The sequence below is a fragment of the Gorilla gorilla genome, chromosome 13 (genome assembly GCF_029281585.2).
Source record: "Gorilla gorilla gorilla isolate KB3781 chromosome 13, NHGRI_mGorGor1-v2.1_pri, whole genome shotgun sequence".
NCBI classification, from domain to species: Eukaryota; Metazoa; Chordata; class Mammalia; order Primates; family Hominidae; genus Gorilla; species Gorilla gorilla.
The window spans coordinates 47,092,101-47,112,753 of record NC_073237.2 but is presented as its reverse complement, the minus strand read 5'-3'; the positions used below and the strand labels follow the sequence as shown (position 1 = coordinate 47,112,753).

Sequence of the window (20,653 nt, the reverse complement as noted above, 5' to 3'; positions counted from 1 at the left end):
GATATCTATTTACAATTATACTTTTTAAAATAGGTACCTCATCGCCCATCCTTATCAAGCTTAGAAACGTTAATGGTTTCACAGAAGTCTGAAATTGAGTATTTACAGGAGAAACTAAAGATAGCAAATGAAAAACTGTCAGAAAACATATCTGCCAACAAAGGTTTCTCCCGGAAGAGCATCATGACAAGTGCTGAAGGAAAACATAAGGTAGGGACATTTTGTCATTTTGTGAATTTGCCAGGATGAGGCTGGAAAGACAAGAGATGAAGTTAAAAAACAAATGGCAGCATTTACTTCTCTGCTTGTATTTCGGGAAACTTTTGAAAAATATTATGTACCAAACTCTTGTTAAATAAGTTTTAGGAGTAAGGAGTTTTCCCTTTTTAAAGACTGAATTATATTCCCAAATTAGTTAATTAAATATATTATTAGTGCTATACCCATTTTGTCAGTAAATTAACATTCTTATATTAAAACTTTGGTAAGTATTCCTCATCTCTCTCATATATTAATCTATCTGATTAAAAATTTATTTTTAAATGGTATTTACTCACTTTTCTAATTTGAATTAAAAGAAAAATATATCTAATATGTCTTTCAATCAGATATGATGTTTAAAATACTGTCTGTGTGGAAAATAAAATAGTAAATGAATTTTAACACTAACTTCTGCACTTGTTATATATTTTTATAGATTTAAAGGGATAGCATTAAGAGAAAAATAAGCAAATTTTACATGTTTCTCATTTATTAATGTCTCAATTTTTTTAGTATTCATTACATAGTTGTGTTATGCTGTAAAAGATTCTACAGAATGTTGACTAATATAAAAATTCTAAAATATCATGTAGTACATACATTATTTCTAGATAAATTGAAATAACATTTTCCTCAGAGTAAGAGTTTTAGCATATTTTTCACACGCTTGTTACTTCAGCAACAAAGGAATAATAGTTTTTATAATAGGAAGCCATGTTGTTAAGATAATTGTTTTTGTTTCTTTCCATTTTTTCTTATGGGTAGGACAAACTATCTTAATAAAGGAAGTATTTAAAATTTGAACCATGTTTCTGTGGTACTGTTATTCATGCTCTCTAAAATTATTAGTAATTTTCAGAAAATGAGATTTATTTATTAAAACATAACTGCATTATACATTTCTTGCCATTTTGAAGTAGTTTCACAAGCACTGAACTTTATTTAAATGAAAGAAAACATTCATAAAATTGAAATACAGCATTACCGGGCCTAATTTGGTTGCTTGCTCAATTGCTGAAATTTAAAAATGTACGACTTTGACTTTTGTCTGCCTTTAATAAAAGTCAAGAAAAAGAGAGGGGTATTATGACCAAAATTTTCTTTCTTTTTGTAAGGCCATGCAGTAAGGATGAGCACTGTGTTGCCCAGCTTAATAGTTGCTTTCACATATTCTTTTTTCAGATTGGTATATGAAGCTGTACATAATATAAACATATTCTTGTCTCTAGTTAGCCACATTATAGTTAATGACCATATGGTCATTATGGTATAAGATCTACTGTCTGTTGTATTTATATTCCTCAAGCATATTGTTCCTTCAACTTCACAGTGTGTTAAACTATTTCAAAGGGAAAAAAATCCTTTCCCTCTTGTTTCTGGTTGTCCTATCAAGTGTAACCTTGGACCCTTATAGAGCAATTAGACCAGCCTCTATCCCCTCCTTTGTAATGAGGTTTCTTGCATTTCTGAGTCTATAACCCTTTAGTCTTCCCTAATGGGACATCATTATTCTGAAAGAAACAATGTAAATGTAAATGAATATTCTCATTAACGAGTCACAGAGAAACCTTTAGCGGTAGCACTGTGGTAATTCCGCTTGTTATTTCTCTGGTATTCCATGCAGGATTTTTTTTTTTATAATTCATTATTAGTATTCAAAATTACTTGTTCTTTAATTTTGCATGTCTTTCATAATCCAGTGTTCCAACTAGTTCAACCATGTCCTTGTTTTATTCTCGAGGAACCACCTGTGAAACGTTCAAGGTCTTTGTCCCCAAAGAGCTCTTTCACAGACTCAGAAGAGCTATGGAAGCTGAGAAAAGCTGAAAGAAAGATTGAAAACTTAGAGAAGGCACTACAACTAAAGGTGAACATTAAATCATTTCTTTAGTAGTAACCTTGCAAAGATAAAAATATACCAAAGTAAACATACAGTTCATAGATTACTAGTTGTCCTTTTTCTTTCCTGAATTTAATTGCCTGTATAAAAGTGTATAATCAGTTCATCTTGTTATTAAGATTTCTGAGGATGATAAAATAATATAAAATATATGCTACTTGAAAAGTAAATGTTTATTTACTACTTTCAAGTTATTTGGTAATATTTTGTCTTAAAATTGGGAATAAATTTCTTAACCCTTTCTCAAAGGCAAAAAATAGAATTGTAGCAAGTGAAAAGAGAATTTCTTCTTCTTTATATATGATAAACATATGAAAATAAAAGTGAGTTTAAAAGCATATTAACCTAGCTCAGATCACTTACAATTATCCTTTATAGAAAAATTACATTTAGTCAAAATGAAATGTATATATATATTTTCATTTCAGCTGAATTTGCCTCAGAACATGTGACATTTGAATGAGCACTCTACTCATGTTTAAGAAACATGTATGTTATCGACCTGTCTGTGAGAGCTTATATTAATACTTCCTAATTCATACTTTGTGAAATCTCTTTTTCAATATGCAAGTTGTTTATACATATTGAACCCATTTTGTGTGACTACATTGAGGGTTTTTTTTCTCTTTCATTCTTCATTCACAATTACCTGAAGCTGTGCCCTATTTGAAGTTTAATCATATAATTCTCAAATAGTTTTATGACATTCTGTAAATCTAGTGCTTTACACATGATTAGAATGCGGTACACATGAAGCTCAGATTCTTTGTCATATAATATAGATTACTCTTAAGGAGAAAAATGTTCAGTTTAGATTATGTGTGTTCTAAAACAAAATAGGGTTTATGGGTATAGTTAACAATAAGCTATAATTAATAATTTTAGTTTGCCTTAAGTTTAGACATTAAGTTTTAATTTATGTTTATTCATTCAGAGTTAAACTGTTCTAAAACATGAAAATTATGTGTTTCTACCAAAAATAAAATGTCCAAATGACCTCAGCTAGCATTTAGCCTACTTGAAATTTATAAAGAACTTAGATAAACACCTAAGTTATTCTCTTATTCATTTGTTTCCTCAATAGCAATTACTGAGCATTGCAATTAGCTAAGCATCATACTAGTACTTGTCTAACAGGAGATTGTTAAATGAGTTGCTATCCTTCAAGACCCTTTCTCTAGTTAAGAAGGTAAGTAAGTAGTTAGACTCTTGTGTTAATTGTAAATGTGTGGTTAAGCATAGGATATTATGGGCATTTTTGAGGAGCAAGTCTATCATCTTCCTCCTTTTGCATAATTTTTTTTTTTTTTTCCCTTGAGACAGAGTCTTACTCTGTTGCCTAAGCTAGAGTGCAGTGGCATGATCTCGGCTCACTGCACCCTCTGCCTCCCAGGTTCGAGCGATTCTTCTGTCTCAGCCCCCCGAGTAGCTGGGATTACAGGCGTGTGCCACCACTCCCGGCTAATTTTTGTGTTTTTAGCAGAGACGGAGTTTTACCATGTTGGCCAGGCTGATCTCAAACTCCCGACCTCAAATGATCCTCCTGCCTCAGCCTCCCAAAGTGCTGGGATTACAGGCGCGAGCCGCTGCTCCTGGCCCTTTTGCATAATTCTTGAAATTTGTTTCCTGGGTTCTCCAGAGAAACAGAGCCAATAGAATACACACACACACACACAGAACAATTATTTACTGTATTTATATAATTCCTTATAGTAAATTAGATTTATATGAGATTTCCTATAAGGAATTGGCTTACATGATAATGGAGGCTCAGAAGTATAAGATCTGCAGTCGCTCAGGGAATGCTACGCAGCCATAAGAAAGAATGAAATCCTGTCCTTTGCAGCAACATGAGTGCAGCTGGAGGTCATTGTCCTATGTGAACTAATGTAGAAACAGAAAACTAAATATCGCATGTTCTCATTTATAAGTGGGGGCTAAACCTGAGTACACATGGACATAAAGATGGGAACAGTAGACACTAAAGAACTGCAAAAGGAGGGGAGCAAGGGCTATAAACCTTCTTATTGGGTACTGTGTTCACTATCTGGGTGATGGGATCAATAGAAGCCCAAACCTCAGCATCCTGCAATATACCCTTGTAACAAACCTGTACATGTGCTCCCTGAATCTAAAATTAAAAAAAAAAAAAAGATTTTCAATTGGCAAGCTAGAGAGCCAGGAGAGCTGATGGTATAGTTCCAGTTTGAGCCCAAAAACTATAGAACCAGGAAAGCTGATGGTGTAAGTTCAAGTTCAAGTCAGAAGGCAAGAGAAGACTAATGTCCCAGCTTGAAGGCAGGCAGAGAGAAAGGAATCTTTCTTACTCAGCTTTTATTCTGTTGAGGCTTTCAACAGATTAAATGACATCCATCCATATTGGGGTTCATGCTTTTAGTTCAGCTTATTCTCATCTAGGAACCTTTGTTCAAACCTTAAGATTAGATAAAAAATTATTGGCTGGGTGCAGTGGCTCACGCCTGTAATCCCAGCACTTTGGGAGGCCAAGCCGGGTGGATCACGAGTTCAAGAGATCGAGACCATCATGGTTAACATAGTGAAACCCTGTCTCTACTAAAAATACAAAAATTAGCTGGGTTGGTGGTGCGTGCCTCTAATCCCAGCTACTCAGGGGGCTGAGGCAGGAGAATTGCTTGAACCTAGAAGGCAGAGGTTGCAGTGAGTCGAGATCGTGCCACTGCACTCCAGCCTGGTGACAGAGTGAGACTGTGTTTCAAAAATTATTTATGTTTTTAATCAATTCAGAATTAGAATTGCAAAGATCTTTGAGGAAAAGGTCAGTTGATACATTTTTTCCTGTTTTCTATTTCCTAATGTTTCATTCATTCATACTTGTTCGTACACAGAAAGAGCCTTGCCAGGCACGATGGCTCAGGCTTGTAATTGTAGCACTTTGGGAGGCTGAGATGGGTGCATAACTTGAGGCCAGGAGTTTAAGACCAGCCTGGACAACATGGCAAAACCCTGTCTCTACTAAAAATAGACAAAAAAATGAGCTGGGTTTGGTGGTGCACACCTGTAATCCCAGCTACTCAGTAGGCTGAGGGATGAGAATCGCTTGAACCCGGGAGGCAGAGGTTGCAGCAAGCTGAGATCCTGCCACTACATTCCAGCGAGTCAGTCTCAAAAAAAAAAAAAAGAAGTTAGAGCTTCTAGTTTAACTAGTTTAATTACAAAATCCAAAGGAAGTACTTAGTAAATGTTTTATTGAATGATCTAATGAACTGATCTCATTCAGCACCTGCCTGTGGAATATTTTTGTGTGTATCCTATAGGAAAATATATTAATTAGTGATATAAAATACATTTTTCAGGTCATACACTTGACTTGTTGTAAGAACTTTGGTGGTAATAGTTCCCAAATAAAGTACTATTATTTTGCCTTTGCTTACTATTTGTCAAAGTTTGGATCGTAATCCAAACTACAGTTAACCTGTGTTTGTTAGAAGGTTATAAAGAAAGTATTTGGATATTTTGAAAAATATTTATTTTAAGATATCCAACTTTTGATGGATGACTTCAGCTGGCATGTATTCTGGCACCATTAAAATGAAGAAATGTTTTTCTTTGAACTGTATCTATCTTATATTTACATTTTTATAAAACTTTACTCTCTATTGCTGAAGTAAGATAAAGGAACAATAGTCTCTAGGACTAATTTAATGCATGATTTACACTTTGACAGCAGCGTCCCCAAACATGAATCTTTGGATGAAACTGCATTTTAAAAGATTTTTTCTTATGAATTATGTCTATCAAATGATTTGCAAATCATATCTAGTTGAATTTTATTTTTAATAGTTTAGATTTTGATAATTTTATAAGACTTATGTAAACACTTTGCTGTTAGATATAATAAATTAAGCAAGTAAAATTAAAGCAGAAGGCTCATCTATAAAACCTTTTTTTAAAAAAATTATACTTTAAGTTCTGGGATACATGTGCAGAATGTGCAGGTTTGTTACATAGGTATACATGTGCCATGGTGGTTTGCTGCACCCATCAACCTGTCACCTACATTAGGTATTTCTCTAAATGCTGGGTCAAATGGTATTTCTGGTTCTACATCCTTGAGGAATCGCCACACTGTCTTCCACAATGGTTGAACTAATTTACACTCCCGCCAACAGTGTACAAGTGTTTCTGTTTCTCCACATCCTCTCTAGCATTTGTTGTTTACTGACTTTTTAATGATCACCATTCTAACTGGCATGAGATGGTGTCTCATTGTGGTTTTGATTTCCATAATGACCAGTGATGATGAGCTTTTTTTCATATGTTTGTTGGCTACATAAATGTGTTCTTTTGAGAAGTGTCTGTTCATATCCTTCGCCCACTTTTTGATGGGGTTGTTTGTTTTTTTCTTGTAAATTTGTTTAAGTTCCTTGTAGATTCTGGATATTAGCCCTTTGTCAGATGGACAGATTGCAAAAATTTTTTCCCATTCTGTAGGTTGCCTGTTCACTCTGATGATAGTTTCTTTTGCTGTGCAAAAGCTCTTTAGTTTTATTAGATCCCATTTGTCAATTTTGGCTTTTGTTGCCATTGCTTTTGGTGTTTTAGTCATAAAGTCTTTGCCCATGCCTGTGTCCTGAATGGTATTGCATAGGATAAAACTATTTTTTCTGTAATTAATACTTAGGGGAAAGAGCCACTTATTGAAATTACTATAGGAAAATCAAAATTATTTGGTAATATTGAACATTTTACACTAAAGCTTTGGGAATCAGAAGGGGCAGCATTCACTGCTTTTATTAATTAAAGTGCCTAGTACAGAGTCTGGCACATCATGAATGACATATGGAGCTCAAGAGATTTTTATTGATTCTTAGTCTTTGGTTTAATGGTGTAATATAGTTAGTTTTATGGACAAATAGGGAAAACACGTGAATTCAATGACTAATGGTAGTTGAGGCAGTACTGAAAAATCCTTAACATAGTGTCAGTACATATAAGAATCTCAGTTTGTTCCATGAATTTAACAGAGGATCATTGTGAAAGTAATTGAGAAAATTTGTATGTCCTATTCTATTTATTTTCACATCTTGGTCAATCTTTGAGGTTCTATTTACTCAGTTTCTGATGACTCTAACAAAAAACTTTAGTCATTCCCCAAACAGTTTATATATAATAATTTTTAAGAAAGTCATTGTAAAATAAGAGTTTGAGGGAAGAATTTTGGTTCAATGAAGAATAATTATAGAAAGCTATCATAGAAGTCTTTAACATAAGATACACATTTTAGTTTTAAGTTTCTTTTGAAATTATGTTTTGACATGAATCTCTTCCAATATAGTCTGTTAATTTCCTTCCTTCCTTCCTTTTCTTTCTTTTCTTTCTTTTTCTTTCTTTTTTTTTTGACAGAGTATCTCTCTCTCGCCCAAGCTGGAGTACAGTGCAGTGGCGCCATCTTTGCTCACTGCAACCTCTGCCTCCTGGGTTCAAGCAATTCTCCTTCCTCAGCCTCCTGAGTAGCTGAGATTACAGGCACCTGCTATCACTCCTGGCTAATTTTTGTTTTTTTTTTTTTAGAGATGGGGTTTCACTATATTGGCCAGTCCGGTCTCAAACTCCTGACCTCAAGTGATTTGTCTGGCTCGGCCTCCCAAAGTGCTGAGATTAGAGGCATGAACCACTCTGCCCAGCCTATTAATTTCTTATAATTAAATTATTAATAAATTTCTAATATGTCTTGCTGAAATCACTAATATTGTTTTCTAGTTTTTAAGGAATCTCAATAAACATAATTAACTCATGTTCATATATGAGAAGGTACCAACATTATTAATGTTTAATCTCCTGTTTTGCTAACTTAAATTATTTATTTCACATATTTAACATTAGAAAGCTTTTTGTTCAAAGACATTAAGTAGTATTTGGATTGTTTACCAAATTAATATGAAAAACTCAAGTTCAAGACTAAATTATTCTCTGTGTCTTAGAAGAAGAGATATAAATAGCTTCTATTTTGAAGATGGATAACCTGAGTTAACTGAATTTAAGTAACTAGATCAAAGTAAAATTTAATTAACTTTGAGCAGCTAGATTTGAACTCTTATCAACACAACATCCTACGTGTAATAGACTCTTCATGTATGGTTCTTAAATTGAAATGAACAAAATTGAACTCAGTAACCTGAGTTTTTTACTTTTACTTCATATATTAAACTATCCTACTTTAGCAAATTTGCATTATGTGTGATTTGTATATCTTCTAAAACTACTTAGGAAACATTTATTTTGGATGCCTTTGTCAACTGAATCCATTCTTCTGCTTTTTCATCAAGCACTTTCATTTCTGTACAGCATATAGAACACTTCTTGTTACGAACAAGACTCAGATACTTCTTAATAACTACTTAAGAGAACTATCCTAGTAGAAATATAGTGAAAGTAGAATGACAGACTACCCATACTGCTAAGACAGCTAGAATTGCAGTAAAATAATGCAGACTCTATAAAGTATTATCTCACTGTTTAGATGAGAGGTCAAGAAACAGTTACTTGGTTTCTAAAAGATAAGGGCATCACTGTTAATGTGGGAAAAGGAGACTGAAAGAAGCTAACTTTTGCTTTGTGTCCTTAAAAGGGCTGGGGCCCCACCACCTAGGTTAACTTATTTCATCAAAATTTAAACCTCTTTTTTCTCTTCCATATTTTGCAGGAAAAAACTTGAATTAATTTCAGTGGTGTTCTTAAGATAATGCCACTAACAGGAGCAAGCTCCAAGAATGGAATTCAGATCTTTCTGATTACCATATGCCTACTCATATCACCTCACTATAATATTAGAGAGTATCTGTTGCCTCCACTACATAAGTATACAAGTTCATTCATACAGAAATATGAATAAGAGTTATTAAAATATTTGAAATTCTCACGAGGGAAGAAACTGGAGAAGTTACTTATTTTACTTTGAGAAACACAGTTTATAGTCATGTGCATATATCTTCTGAGGACTAAGAATTTGGTCTTTATAAATTCATTTTATGTATATCTAAAAATGAAAATTGATCTCATGTGCTATATATTGGAAGTAGTTGACTGTGCCACACACGGTGGCTTATGCCTGTAATTCCAGCATTTTGGGAGGCTGAGGCATGAGGATCATTTGATACCAGGAGTTCGAGACCAGCCTCGGCAACAGAGTGAGACCCTGTCTCTACAAAAATAAAATAAAAAATTGGCTGGGTGTGATACTGCATGCCTGTAGTCCTAGCTACCTGGGAGGCTGACATGGGAAGATTGCCTGAGCCCAGGAGTTTGAGACTGCAGTGAGCTTTGAACTCCAGCCTGGGCCACAGAGGGAAGCCCTGTTTCCAGAAAAATAAAAATAAATAAAAAAGAAGTAGTTGACTATAATTGTCTAACCTAGGTATTGACACGACAAAGTAATATTTGGATGGCTTGTTTTATAACCTCTTTAAGAGTTGTAAGCCTAGCTTTCCCATTCCAGTTCTTCATGGTACAACCCCAGAAGGTTAAACTATGCTCCTTCTAACATAGGGTCCAATCTCATTTTCTTCCTCATGTGTAATCCTTGTGCCTTAGTAAATATTAATTATGAATTCATGTGCTAAATAATTGTTCTTACTCTGATTAATGTTCTTATACTAATTATGTTTGCACTTTAATAAAATAATCATGGTTTATGTATAGATAAAACCTTATGCTGAAAAAGAAAATAATTAAAAACATGTAAGATAGGTTTATGAATGTATACTAATTAACAATAGGGAAAGGAGTGAAACTATCTTAATGGTAAAATTTTGAAATTATGTGAGCAGCTTAAAAAATGCATTGACTGAGTTGAATTTATCAAGCAAATGTATTCTGTGACTAGAGAAATTCTTTTTTCTGTTTAAATACATATTACAGATTCATTCATGTTTACACACTATTTTCTTTCACATTTCATATTTAGATGGCTAACCTTTTATTTGAAACATTACATTAATACTTTCTTCAAACTTATATGTACTTGCTTTTTGGTGTTCTACAGAGCCAAGAAAATGATGAGCTAAGAGATGCCCATGAAAAACGCAAGGAACGGCTACAGATGTTACAGACCAACTACAGAGCAGTAAAAGAGCAATTAAAACAGTGGGAAGAAGGCAGTGGCATGTGAGTTACATAGCTCATAAAGGCATTTCCCTAAATATTAAATGGAATGGAGTAGCATTATATAGGTGTCTTAATGGCTTTTGTTTGGTTTTAAAGAAATTATTTGGTAGTCAAATCTTTATTGTGAATTTTTAAATGGAGAATATAACAAATTAAAACAGAGGAATGTGTTGGTAATAACTATAGATTTTCCTCACATTTGCAGATATCATTAGCAGTCAATGATTATGAATTATTGTACACATTTTTAATATCAATGGAATAACTTAATAAAATTATGTAATTTAAAGCAAAAATGGTTAATATCCGTGTGATTGAAAAACTTGCTTTTAAATAAATAAAATATTGGTGTTAAAATGTTTATAACTCCAAAAGTATTTAAATTTTAATGGAAAGACTAGAGAAATATGAAATTCACATATATAGTTAACTATCTTAAAACTACTTCAACCTAGTATGCAATTTGAAGATCTTTACTATCCATCAGTTTGTTCTCCAGCTTATGTGAATGAATTGGCGGTCTCAGTTCAATTGCTCTGAACAGGTGTTCAGATCTTGGTTAGTCGTAAGTGGCTCCCCTGTTAACTGTATCAACAGAGGGTAAAGGACTGAATGAGTACAGAAAATCTACTACCTTCTCATCTTTTGAGATGGATCCTTTAGGGCAATGTTGATGATACACATTGGTCTGTTCGGTAGAGAAGTACTGTTTCTAAATTGGCCGGTACAGCACTTTTACAAAATAAAAATGAAGAATTTGTTTTATGTTCAGAAAATGAAAATGTAAAGGGCATTTGGCATCACTTGTAGATAATTGTCACATCTAATTTTTTTCTTTGATGAGTGGAAGTGTTTTGTATCACTTGTCAGTAAAGCAGTGATAAAGCAGTTTGTCCTAGATTTATCCTCTGTTCACCTAACTTAACTAATCATTAGAAGAGTGAAATCTACTTTCTGACATATTCACTGGTAATAGTTTTTTAAAAGATAAAGGCATCTATACCACATTCATCTTGGTTAGCAGCAAATTCCAGATGAGTTGGTTGCATATAGATTTTTTTTGTGTGCGGGGGGGACCGTTAAAATTCTACAGTGTCTGTTTTCATTACTACTAGACTGAATGGGAGCAATAGACCTTAGAATATCATGTATCTGCTTAAAAGTTTGCTTTACAGTAGCAGTTTAGCTTCAAAAAATTATGATAGAGGGTTTTGATTTCTACATGCTTAGGTTTTAGGAAATTCATTCAATAAATGGTGAACTTGAGTTAGAAATTTGGTCAATAGATATTTTTAAATTTTAAGGAATGTATAAAATAATTTTTATTGCACTTCAGACATGTTAATTGAAAAAGCAACTTTGTTTTAAAAATAGGACTGAAATCAGGAAAATAAAGAGAGCAGATCCCCAACAACTTCGACAAGAAGATTCTGATGCTGTGTGGAATGAACTGGCATATTTCAAAAGGGAAAACCAGGAGCTAATGATTCAAAAGTGAGTTTCATTTTTAACAATATGGACTTAGATAAAATACTTGGGAGAAATTTTTTCATGGCTTAAAGGCTATTAAATAAACACTTTATAAAATTTGAAATAATCTGATTTTTGCCAATAAAAGTAAAGAAAAAAAGACTAGCTTTTAAAAATATGTATGTATTGTGCAATAACAAGTTGCACAGTTGCTAGCTCTAACAGAAACTGTATAATATGATCTAGGGATTGTGTTAATTAGTGTGGCTCTCATCTGTTGGAGGTGTCGCTCTTCATTAGCCTGTATTTTAGACGCTGCCGTGCTTCATTTTTGGAATGAGGTGGAGAGGGGATAACCTAGCCAGCCATCCTTGTTTGATCTCCTAGATACATACGCAATGCAGAATGCCTGAGCTCTCTTGGTTCCCTGCCCTGTCCTGCTAATCCCAGCTGAGCTCATTATGGTGTAGCCTTGCTGCTACTCTTGGAGCTGGAGCTGTCCAAGCTAATTACTGGTAGCAGCAGAACTGCCTGTTAAGGGTCTGGTGTGGATCTGCTAACATGGTCCTTGGTAGTGACCTGCAGAAGACACGAGGGAATTGCCTTCTTTCTTGCTGTGCACTGCCTGTCCTTTGGGCTTACTGCTGATTTTTCCACATAGGTGTTTTAGCTGCCCTAAGTATAAAACTTGATGAAGGATACTCATATTTTAGAAAACATACAGTTGGTCGCTTGATCTTATAATTCACAGGCTATTATATTCAGCCTGGCAAAGAAAGAACATTTATTTATTTAATTTTAAGACTAAAAGGAGTTAGACCAATATAATTAACCTCTTCTGCTACTTAACTATTTCTTCATTTAGAGTTAATGCCTGACACTCAGGCATACAGTTTTTTAAAGCCTAGATGTCTTTCAGATTGCTAGAATATAGCCTTATTATGGCGTAATGTAATTAAATGTCACTGAATTTTCTTAGCTGTAAATGAGAAGCTTATTTTATATACTACATGATAACATGTATAACTTTTGTTTGCAGCCTTTTCCATGTAATGATAAACTTTTGAGGAAATGACTAGACCATATGAGATTTAAATGTTGTATGCTCCCATTTACCACTTAAAGTGCAGTATACTCTATTAATTCTAAATATTTGATGCTATAATGAAGGCTCTTATCTTGAAAACTATTTTATAGACTCATAGATTTGTCTCAGAGGCATTTCCTAATAATTTCAGTAGCTTTATTGAAATATAACTCATAAGTCATACAATTCACTTATATAACGTATATAATTCACTGGTATATTCAGAGCTGCACCGTCCATTATCACAATCTATTTTAGATTTACAGTTTTATCACCCCCCCTACTCTCCCCACCAAAGCCCATATGACTTTGTTGTCACTCCCCAGCCCTCCCATCCATCCTGCCCAGCCCTAGGAAACTACTAATCTTCTTCCCGTGTTTACAGATTTGCCTATTCTAGACATTGCATATAAATGGCATCATTTAGTACGTGGTTCTAGACTACCTTCTTTCACTTAGCATAACGTTTTCAAGGTTCATCCATGTTGTAAATGTATCAATGCTTTTATCTGATGATCTTTATTGACCCTTCTGTCTCTAAAAAAGAAAGTAATTTTGAATAAAGTGAATTAGTTAAGAGAACTAATCTAACTATTCAAGAAAATTTAGGAAGGATTACCTATAAATGATTGATTTGGAGTTTATTTTATTTGTTAATGAAATAGAACTACAGAAAAAGTAATGAGGCCTTTTTAAAATTAGAGAACTCAGAATCCTGATCTGTTCACTTAGCAATATTTGCACTTTACAAATAGCTCCTTGAATTAAATGCCGTGTCATTATTAAAGTGTGGAACTTTTCCCTGAAATATGTTAATATTCATTAATGTGATAGCAATTTGTGAAATAGTTATTTTTTAGATCAGTCTTAATTTAGTAACAGGTAATGAAAAAATTTTTAAAAGAATGCTAAAGAATGGAATAAACTTTAATGTAAGCTTTTTGGGGAGGGTTGCATTATTTTGTGAAACATTTATTCAGGTAACAAACCTGTTTGAGTGCTGTGTGATAGTCAGTCTGCTAGGTCAATGAAATGAGAATACCAGACAGACTTTCTACTCTCAGGGAACTTACATGGAAACATGTTTAGTATTAAACATTCTTAATGAAATGTGATGTTAAAAATAAATGTCAAAAATGTTAAAAACTAATGTCAAAAAGTGTCATGATAAAACAGTAAGGCATTAAATATCAGTGCTATAGTCATTCAAGTTTGTTTTGAGGACAGAAATTTTTTAACATTGTATGTAGTATGTTGAATGTTTAATGTGCAGTTTTATGAGTTATAACATATATATAAATTTGAGTAACTACTACCACAATCGGTATGCAAAATAGTTCTATCATCTCAAAAAATTTCCTCATCCTGCCCCTTTGTAGTCAAATCTTCCTACCACCACTAATACCTGATTTGTTCTCCTTCCCTATAGCTTTGCCTTTTTCAGACTGTCATATGCACAGAATCATACAGGCTATTAACTTTCTGAGACTGGCTTCTTTCCGCATAACGTCTTTGAGATTCTTTTGGGTTGGTTAATCTAATATGTTCCTTTTTATTGCTAAATGATATTCCATTTTATGGATGGACCACCTTATCCATCTGTTGAAGAACATTTGGGTTTTTTCTAGTTTTTTGCAATTATGAATACAGCTGCTATAGACAGGTTTTTGTGTGAACATAACTTTTATTTTTTAAGGGAAATGCCCAGGAGTTGCATTACATTCTGTAGATTGCCCTTTCATTCTCTTACCTGTGTCTTTTGAATGGCAAAAGTTTTTAATTTTTATGAAATCCAGTTTCAAACCATATCATTTTTAAATTTTACATTGCTAGTGTATGGATATTTTGCATGCTGACATTTTAGCTTGCATTATTGATAGTTAGAGCTAAGTCTGCCATGTTATTATTTATTTTCTGTTTGTTTCCTCTGTTTCCCATTTAATTCCTTCATATGGGTTACTTAAGCTTTTTTATAGAATTTCATTTTATTTTTTCTGTAGAGTTTTTGACTATATCTTTTTGAGTAGTTTTTTTTTTTTAGTATTTGCTCTTGGTATTATATTATGCATACATACCTTATTACAGTCTACTGGTATCAAAATTTTATTACTTTAAGTGGAATCTAGAAACCTTGTTTTCATTTACATACCTTTACCCTTCTCCATTATAATACAGTTATTTCAAATATTTTCTCTAATTACATTGAGAACCTCATCACAAGACGTGATAGGTTTTGCTTCAACTGTCAAACATAATTATAAACCACAAAACATGGGTAGTCTCTTATGTTTACCCATAAGAGATAAATAATTTATGTATGGGTAAATATAATAGAGGTATTATTTATCCTTTCTACTGTCCTCATTGCTAGTCTTCCAAGTTTCTTCTTTTATAGTTTTCTTTCAGTTTGAAGAACTTCCTTTAGAATTATTAAAAGAAGTTGGCTGGTAAGAAATTCTCTGTTTTCTTTTAAAATATCTGGATTTCTCCTTCATTATTTGTATTATTCTGTTTTCACAGTATAAAGAAATACATTAAATTGGATAATTTATAAAGGAAAGAGATTTAATTGACTCACAGTTCCACATGGCTGGGGAGGCCTCAGGAAACTTACAATCATGGTGGAAGGTGAAGGGGAAGCAAGGACCTTCTTCACATGGTGGCAGAGGAGAGGAGTGAGAAGTGAAGGGGGAAGAGTCCCATATAAAACCATCAGATCTCACTAGCATGAGAACACAGCAGCATGAGATCTCACTAGCATGAGAACAGCATGAGAACTGCCCCCATGATCCAATCATGGGGAACACATGAGAACACACTAGCATGAGATCTCACTAGCATGAGAACTGCCCCCGTGATCCAGTCACCTCCCACTAGGTCTCTCCCTGAACACCTAGGGGATTATGGGGATTATGGGAATAACAATTCAAGATGAGATTTGGGTGGGGACACAGCTAGACCATATCACTACTGAATGGTATTTTCACCATATGTAGAATTATAACTTAGCAATTGTTTGTCTTCAGCACTTGAAAAATTTGCTACTTCCTTTTGGCCTGTATTGTTTCTGATGCAACATGCACTGTTGAATCTTTGTTCCACTATAGGTAATGCATCATTCTATTTACTTGCTTTCAATCATTTTTCCTTTTCTTTACTCTTCACAAGTTTGGTCATAACATGTCTTGGCATGGATTTGTTTGGGTTTATCCTATTTGGATTTCTGTTTCTTGAATCCCTAGGTTTGTGACTTTTGTCAAATTTGGGAAATTTTTGTCATTATTTCTTTAAATCCTTTTTAAACCCTACATTTCTTTTCCTTTGACAGTTCTAATCACATGAATGCTAGATCTTTTATGATTGTCCTACAGGTCACTGAGGGTCTCTTCAATTTATTTTTCAGCCTTTCAACCTAATTTTGTCTCTGTTATTCAGATTTGGTAATTTCTATTGTGTCGTGTCTTCAAGTTTACTGATTGTCTCTTCTCTCATGAGCTCATGAAGCAAGTTTTTAATTTTGGCTATTGTAATTTTTAGCTCTAAAATTTCCATTGGATTCTTCTTTATGTATAATTGTTTATTTGCTTAGAGTTTCTATTGAATTTATTTTAAGAGTGTTCTTTAGTGGTTCACTGGAGCATTTTAATCATGGCTGGTTTAAAGTTCTTGTCAAGTAATTCTGACGTGTTATATCATGGTGGTGGCATCCTTTGAATATAATTTCATCCTTTGATTATAGATTTTCCTTGTACTTTGTATGATGAATTATTTTTTAATTGTCTCCTGGACATGTGGACTACAGATGTTTCTCAACATACCTTGGGTTATGTCCGGATAAATCCATCATAAGTTGAAAATATCGTAGGTCAAAAATGTTGTTGGGGCACGGTGGCTCATGCCTGTAATCCCAGCACTTTGGGAGGCTTAGGCGGGCAGATCACTTGAGGTCAGGGGTTCGAGACCAGCCTGGACAACATGGTGAAACCCTGTCTCTACTAAAAATACAAAGATTAGCCAGGCGTGGTGGCGCACACCTGTAATCTCAGCTACTCAGGAGGCTGAGGCAGGAGAATCGCTTGAACCCAGGAGGTGGAGGTTGCAGTGAACCGAGATCATGCCATTGCACTCCTACCTGGGTCTGGGTGACCGAGTAAGACTCTTGTCTCAAAAAAAAAAAAAGAAAAAGGAAAAGAAAAAGAAAATGCATTGAATACATGTAAACTACCAGACATCATAGCTTAGCCTAGACTACCTTAAAATGCTCAGAACACTTCCATTAGTTTACAGTTGGGCAAAACTATCTAACACAAAACCCATTTTATTGTATTTATATATATTTTTTGAGACAGAGTCTCGCTGTCACTCAGGCTGGAGTGCAGTGGTACCATCTTGGCTCACTGCAACCCCTGCCTCCCGGGTTCAAGGTATTCTTCTGCCTCAGCCTCCTGAGTAGCTGGGGCTATAGATGCTAGCCACTACTTCTGGCTATTTTTTGTATTTTTGTAGAAACGGGGTTTCACCATGTTGGTCAGTCTGGTATCGAACTCCTGAACTCAAGTGATCTGTCTGCCTCCACCTCCCAAAGTGCTGGGATTGCAGGCATGAGCCACTGCGCCCACCAAAACCCCTTTTTTTTTTTTTTTTTTTTTTGAGACGGAGTCTTGCTCTGTCGCCCAGGCTGGAGTGCAGTGGCGCGATCTCGGCTCACTGCAAGCTCTGCCTCCTGGGTTCACGCCATTCTCCTGCCTCAGCCTCCCGAGTAGCTGGGACTACAGGCGCCCGCCACCACGCCCGGCTAATTTTTAGTATTTTTAGTAGAGACGGGGTTTCACCGTGTTAGCCAGGATGGTCTCGATCTCCTGACCTCGTGATCCACCCACCTCGGCCTCCCAAAGTGCTGGGATTACAGGCGTGAGCCACCGCGCCCGGCCCACCAAAACCCATTTTATGATAACGCACTGAGTATGTCGTACGTCACTTATTGCCAGCCTGGGAAAAGATCAGAATTCAAAATTTGAAGTACGTTAAAATTGCGAAAGCTTTACACCATCATAAAGTTGAAAAATCGTTAAGGGGAAGCACTGTAAATCAGTGATTATGTGTATTATATTTTGAGACTGTGGATCTTATTTAAATCTTTTATTTTAGCAGGCCTCTGATGATATCATGCCTGAGGGAGAAGGTCACGTCAATACTACTAGGAAAAGATGGGAGACTTACTCCTCCCTTTTACCTCTTTTCCTCTGCTGATATTGCATTGAGAGAGTTTGAAGGGGTTCCTGCTTAGTGTTGGTGAAAGTGCAGCCTTCTCACTCTGCTTTCTTTCTTTCTTTTTTTTTTTTTTTTTTTTGAGACAGAGTTTTGCTCTGTCGCCCAGGCTGCAGTGCAGTGGAGTGATTTTGGCTCACTGCAGCCTCTGCCTCCTGGGTTCAAGTAAATCTCCTGCCTCAGCCTCCCTAGTAGCTGGGATTATAGGCATGCGTCACCACGCCCGGCAAATTTTTGTATTTTCTGTAGAGATGGGGTTTCACCATGTTGTCCAGACTGGTCTTGAGCTCTGACCTCAAGTAATCCACTTGCCTTGGCCTCCCAAAGTGCTGGGATTACAGGTGTGAACCACCGTGCCTGGCCCTCACTCTGCTTTCATTGACGGAGCATGGCTGCTTTTTGTTTTGTTTTTTCCCCCCTAGTTGATTATGGCTGGAGCAGGGTGGGCATGGTGAGCAGGGTTTTTGTTTTAGTGGTCCTCACCTTTCCTGGTCCTTTGGCTAGAGAGAGTAGGCTTTCCTTGAAGCATTTTGTGTTTCTGTTCATTGGCACTTCTAGGTGGTGAGTTTCTCTAGGAACTAGTTTGGAGTATGTAGGAGGAAAGAAGAAAACTCAAGGAACTCACCACTGTGAGTCACTTCTCTAATGTTGTTCCACTACTCCTGAGCTCCCTATTCTATCCTTCTTCTTTTCCCTACTTTTCAAAGTCTCATGTTTGTTTTATTATGTTCTGGGTTTTTATAATTAATTAGCAGGAGGAATAGAGATAAATACATCTACTCCTTGTTGGGAAACAGAAGTTTCAGCTTGTTTTTCTATGGGCCAGGCAGTCTTACTTTTGAGTCATTCATTAATATCTGGTTTCGTACTCAGTCTTAACTGTTTAAGTAATAAGATGTATCCCTTTTTCTGCAGTAATAAGTTTCTTTTAAATGGAAGGTTAGAATCTACAAAAAAAGATATACTATTAATACTGCCTTTCAACTGAATTTAAATAGTACTTCCAAATCGAATTTTAAAAGTTAACTTTTAAAGACTTTTATAAAACATTGTATGACAACTGTACATCAATTTACAAAATATAGTTAAAAATGTAATGCTACCACTGACTGAGATTATAGAGTTTCTTCTACCATTGAGTATGGTCAGAAATATTAGTTGCTGCTATCGCATAGGAATCTGAGGACTTAAAAAACTTACATGGAATATAGTTCCTATAATATTTCATTTATATTTATAAGATATATCTATCATATCATAACTATATTTTAATAAAAAGGCCAAGAACTTAGTAATCTGTGAACTGATAAATTGGCTGGTTCCTTCAGTATTTAATGAGCATTCATGTGTTCATTTATTTATTCATTCAATATTTAAACAATATAATTCAGAGCCAGGCACTAACTAGGGGCTGAACATACAGTATAGTTTCAAGCTCTAGGAAGGCTTAATTTAAATAGGGGTATCTGCCATTTGCTAGCGAGGTGAAACCACTCTTTGGAAGCTAGATAGTAAGAGACAAGCTTTCAGAAATGCCAGCAGGCTTAGTCAGCTTTCTCACTCAGTTGAAGTTGTTGCCTTACCAGTGCTAAATTAGATGAAGTACCCATCACAGTCCAACATATGTTAACATTCTCCCAAGTGAAAGTATTAGTAAAAAAAGTTTGTGTACATTCTTTCAGAATGGTGATATAAAACTATAATAAGGGGCTCAAGTGCAGCAGAAAATTAAGCTTCTCTAATCCAGCAAATTATATATTACACATTGTCAACCACAATTGCATGTTCTTGCTAGGAATCCTGGGTGTACTGACATTCGTTGTGTGTTTTCTGTGACCTTGGCTAAGTAAATCAGAAATGTGCAGTGGTTTAGTAATAGGTCTTTCTATACTAATCTGTAGCCTATGTAAAATGCTTTAGCTGGGTACTTTTTTAGGCACAGGTAAACAAGGAGAAATAATGTTACCCCTTTTATCAGGTCCTCATAGCTTAGCAGAGAAGACAAGCAAAAGTGTGATTAAAAGCAATAATAAGAGAATATTAGGGACACAAGGCAGGGAAAGCTGTATTCTGCTTGTGAGTGGAAAAAGAGCTAAAGCAAATCTCTTGCTGATATAACAAAACGCCATAGGCTGGGTGGCTTAACAGACATGCATTTCTGATAGTTTTGGAGGCTGAGAAATTCAAGATCATGGTGCCGATGGATTAGGTTCCTGATGAGGGCTCTCTTCCTGGCTTGTAGATGGCTGCTTTCTCAGTGTATTGTCACATTTCAGATTTCTCATCTTAAAAAGCCACTCAGTCCATCATGAGGACCCCTTTCTATCCCTAATTGCTACTCAAAGTCCACATCTCCAACTATCATCACATTAGGGGTTAGAGTTTCAGCTGAGTTCAAATCTGATGTATGAACACAGTTATAGCTGACCGACATATGTCATATATAACACATATGTCACATACAGATTTTGAGAGGATGTAATTAAGTTCATAGCAATCAATATTTTAGACTATAATTTGTT

The 20,653-nt window shown here is 35.0% G+C and overlaps 1 protein-coding gene across 11 annotated transcripts in view; it reads left to right on the top strand.

The window, feature by feature from the left end:
• The window catches only part of CNTLN (centlein), a 365,528-nt gene that overhangs the window by 201,164 nt on the left and 143,711 nt on the right, over positions 1–20,653 (top strand). For all 11 annotated transcript variants that reach the window (XM_031014894.3, XM_031014893.3, XM_063696349.1 and 8 more), the window contains 4 exons: positions 34–210; positions 2,003–2,128; positions 10,185–10,306; positions 11,681–11,800. In XM_031014894.3, coding sequence (XP_030870754.3) covers positions 34–210; positions 2,003–2,128; positions 10,185–10,306; positions 11,681–11,800 — 545 coding nt within the window. The remainder of the gene's footprint in view (positions 1–33; positions 211–2,002; positions 2,129–10,184; positions 10,307–11,680; positions 11,801–20,653) is intronic.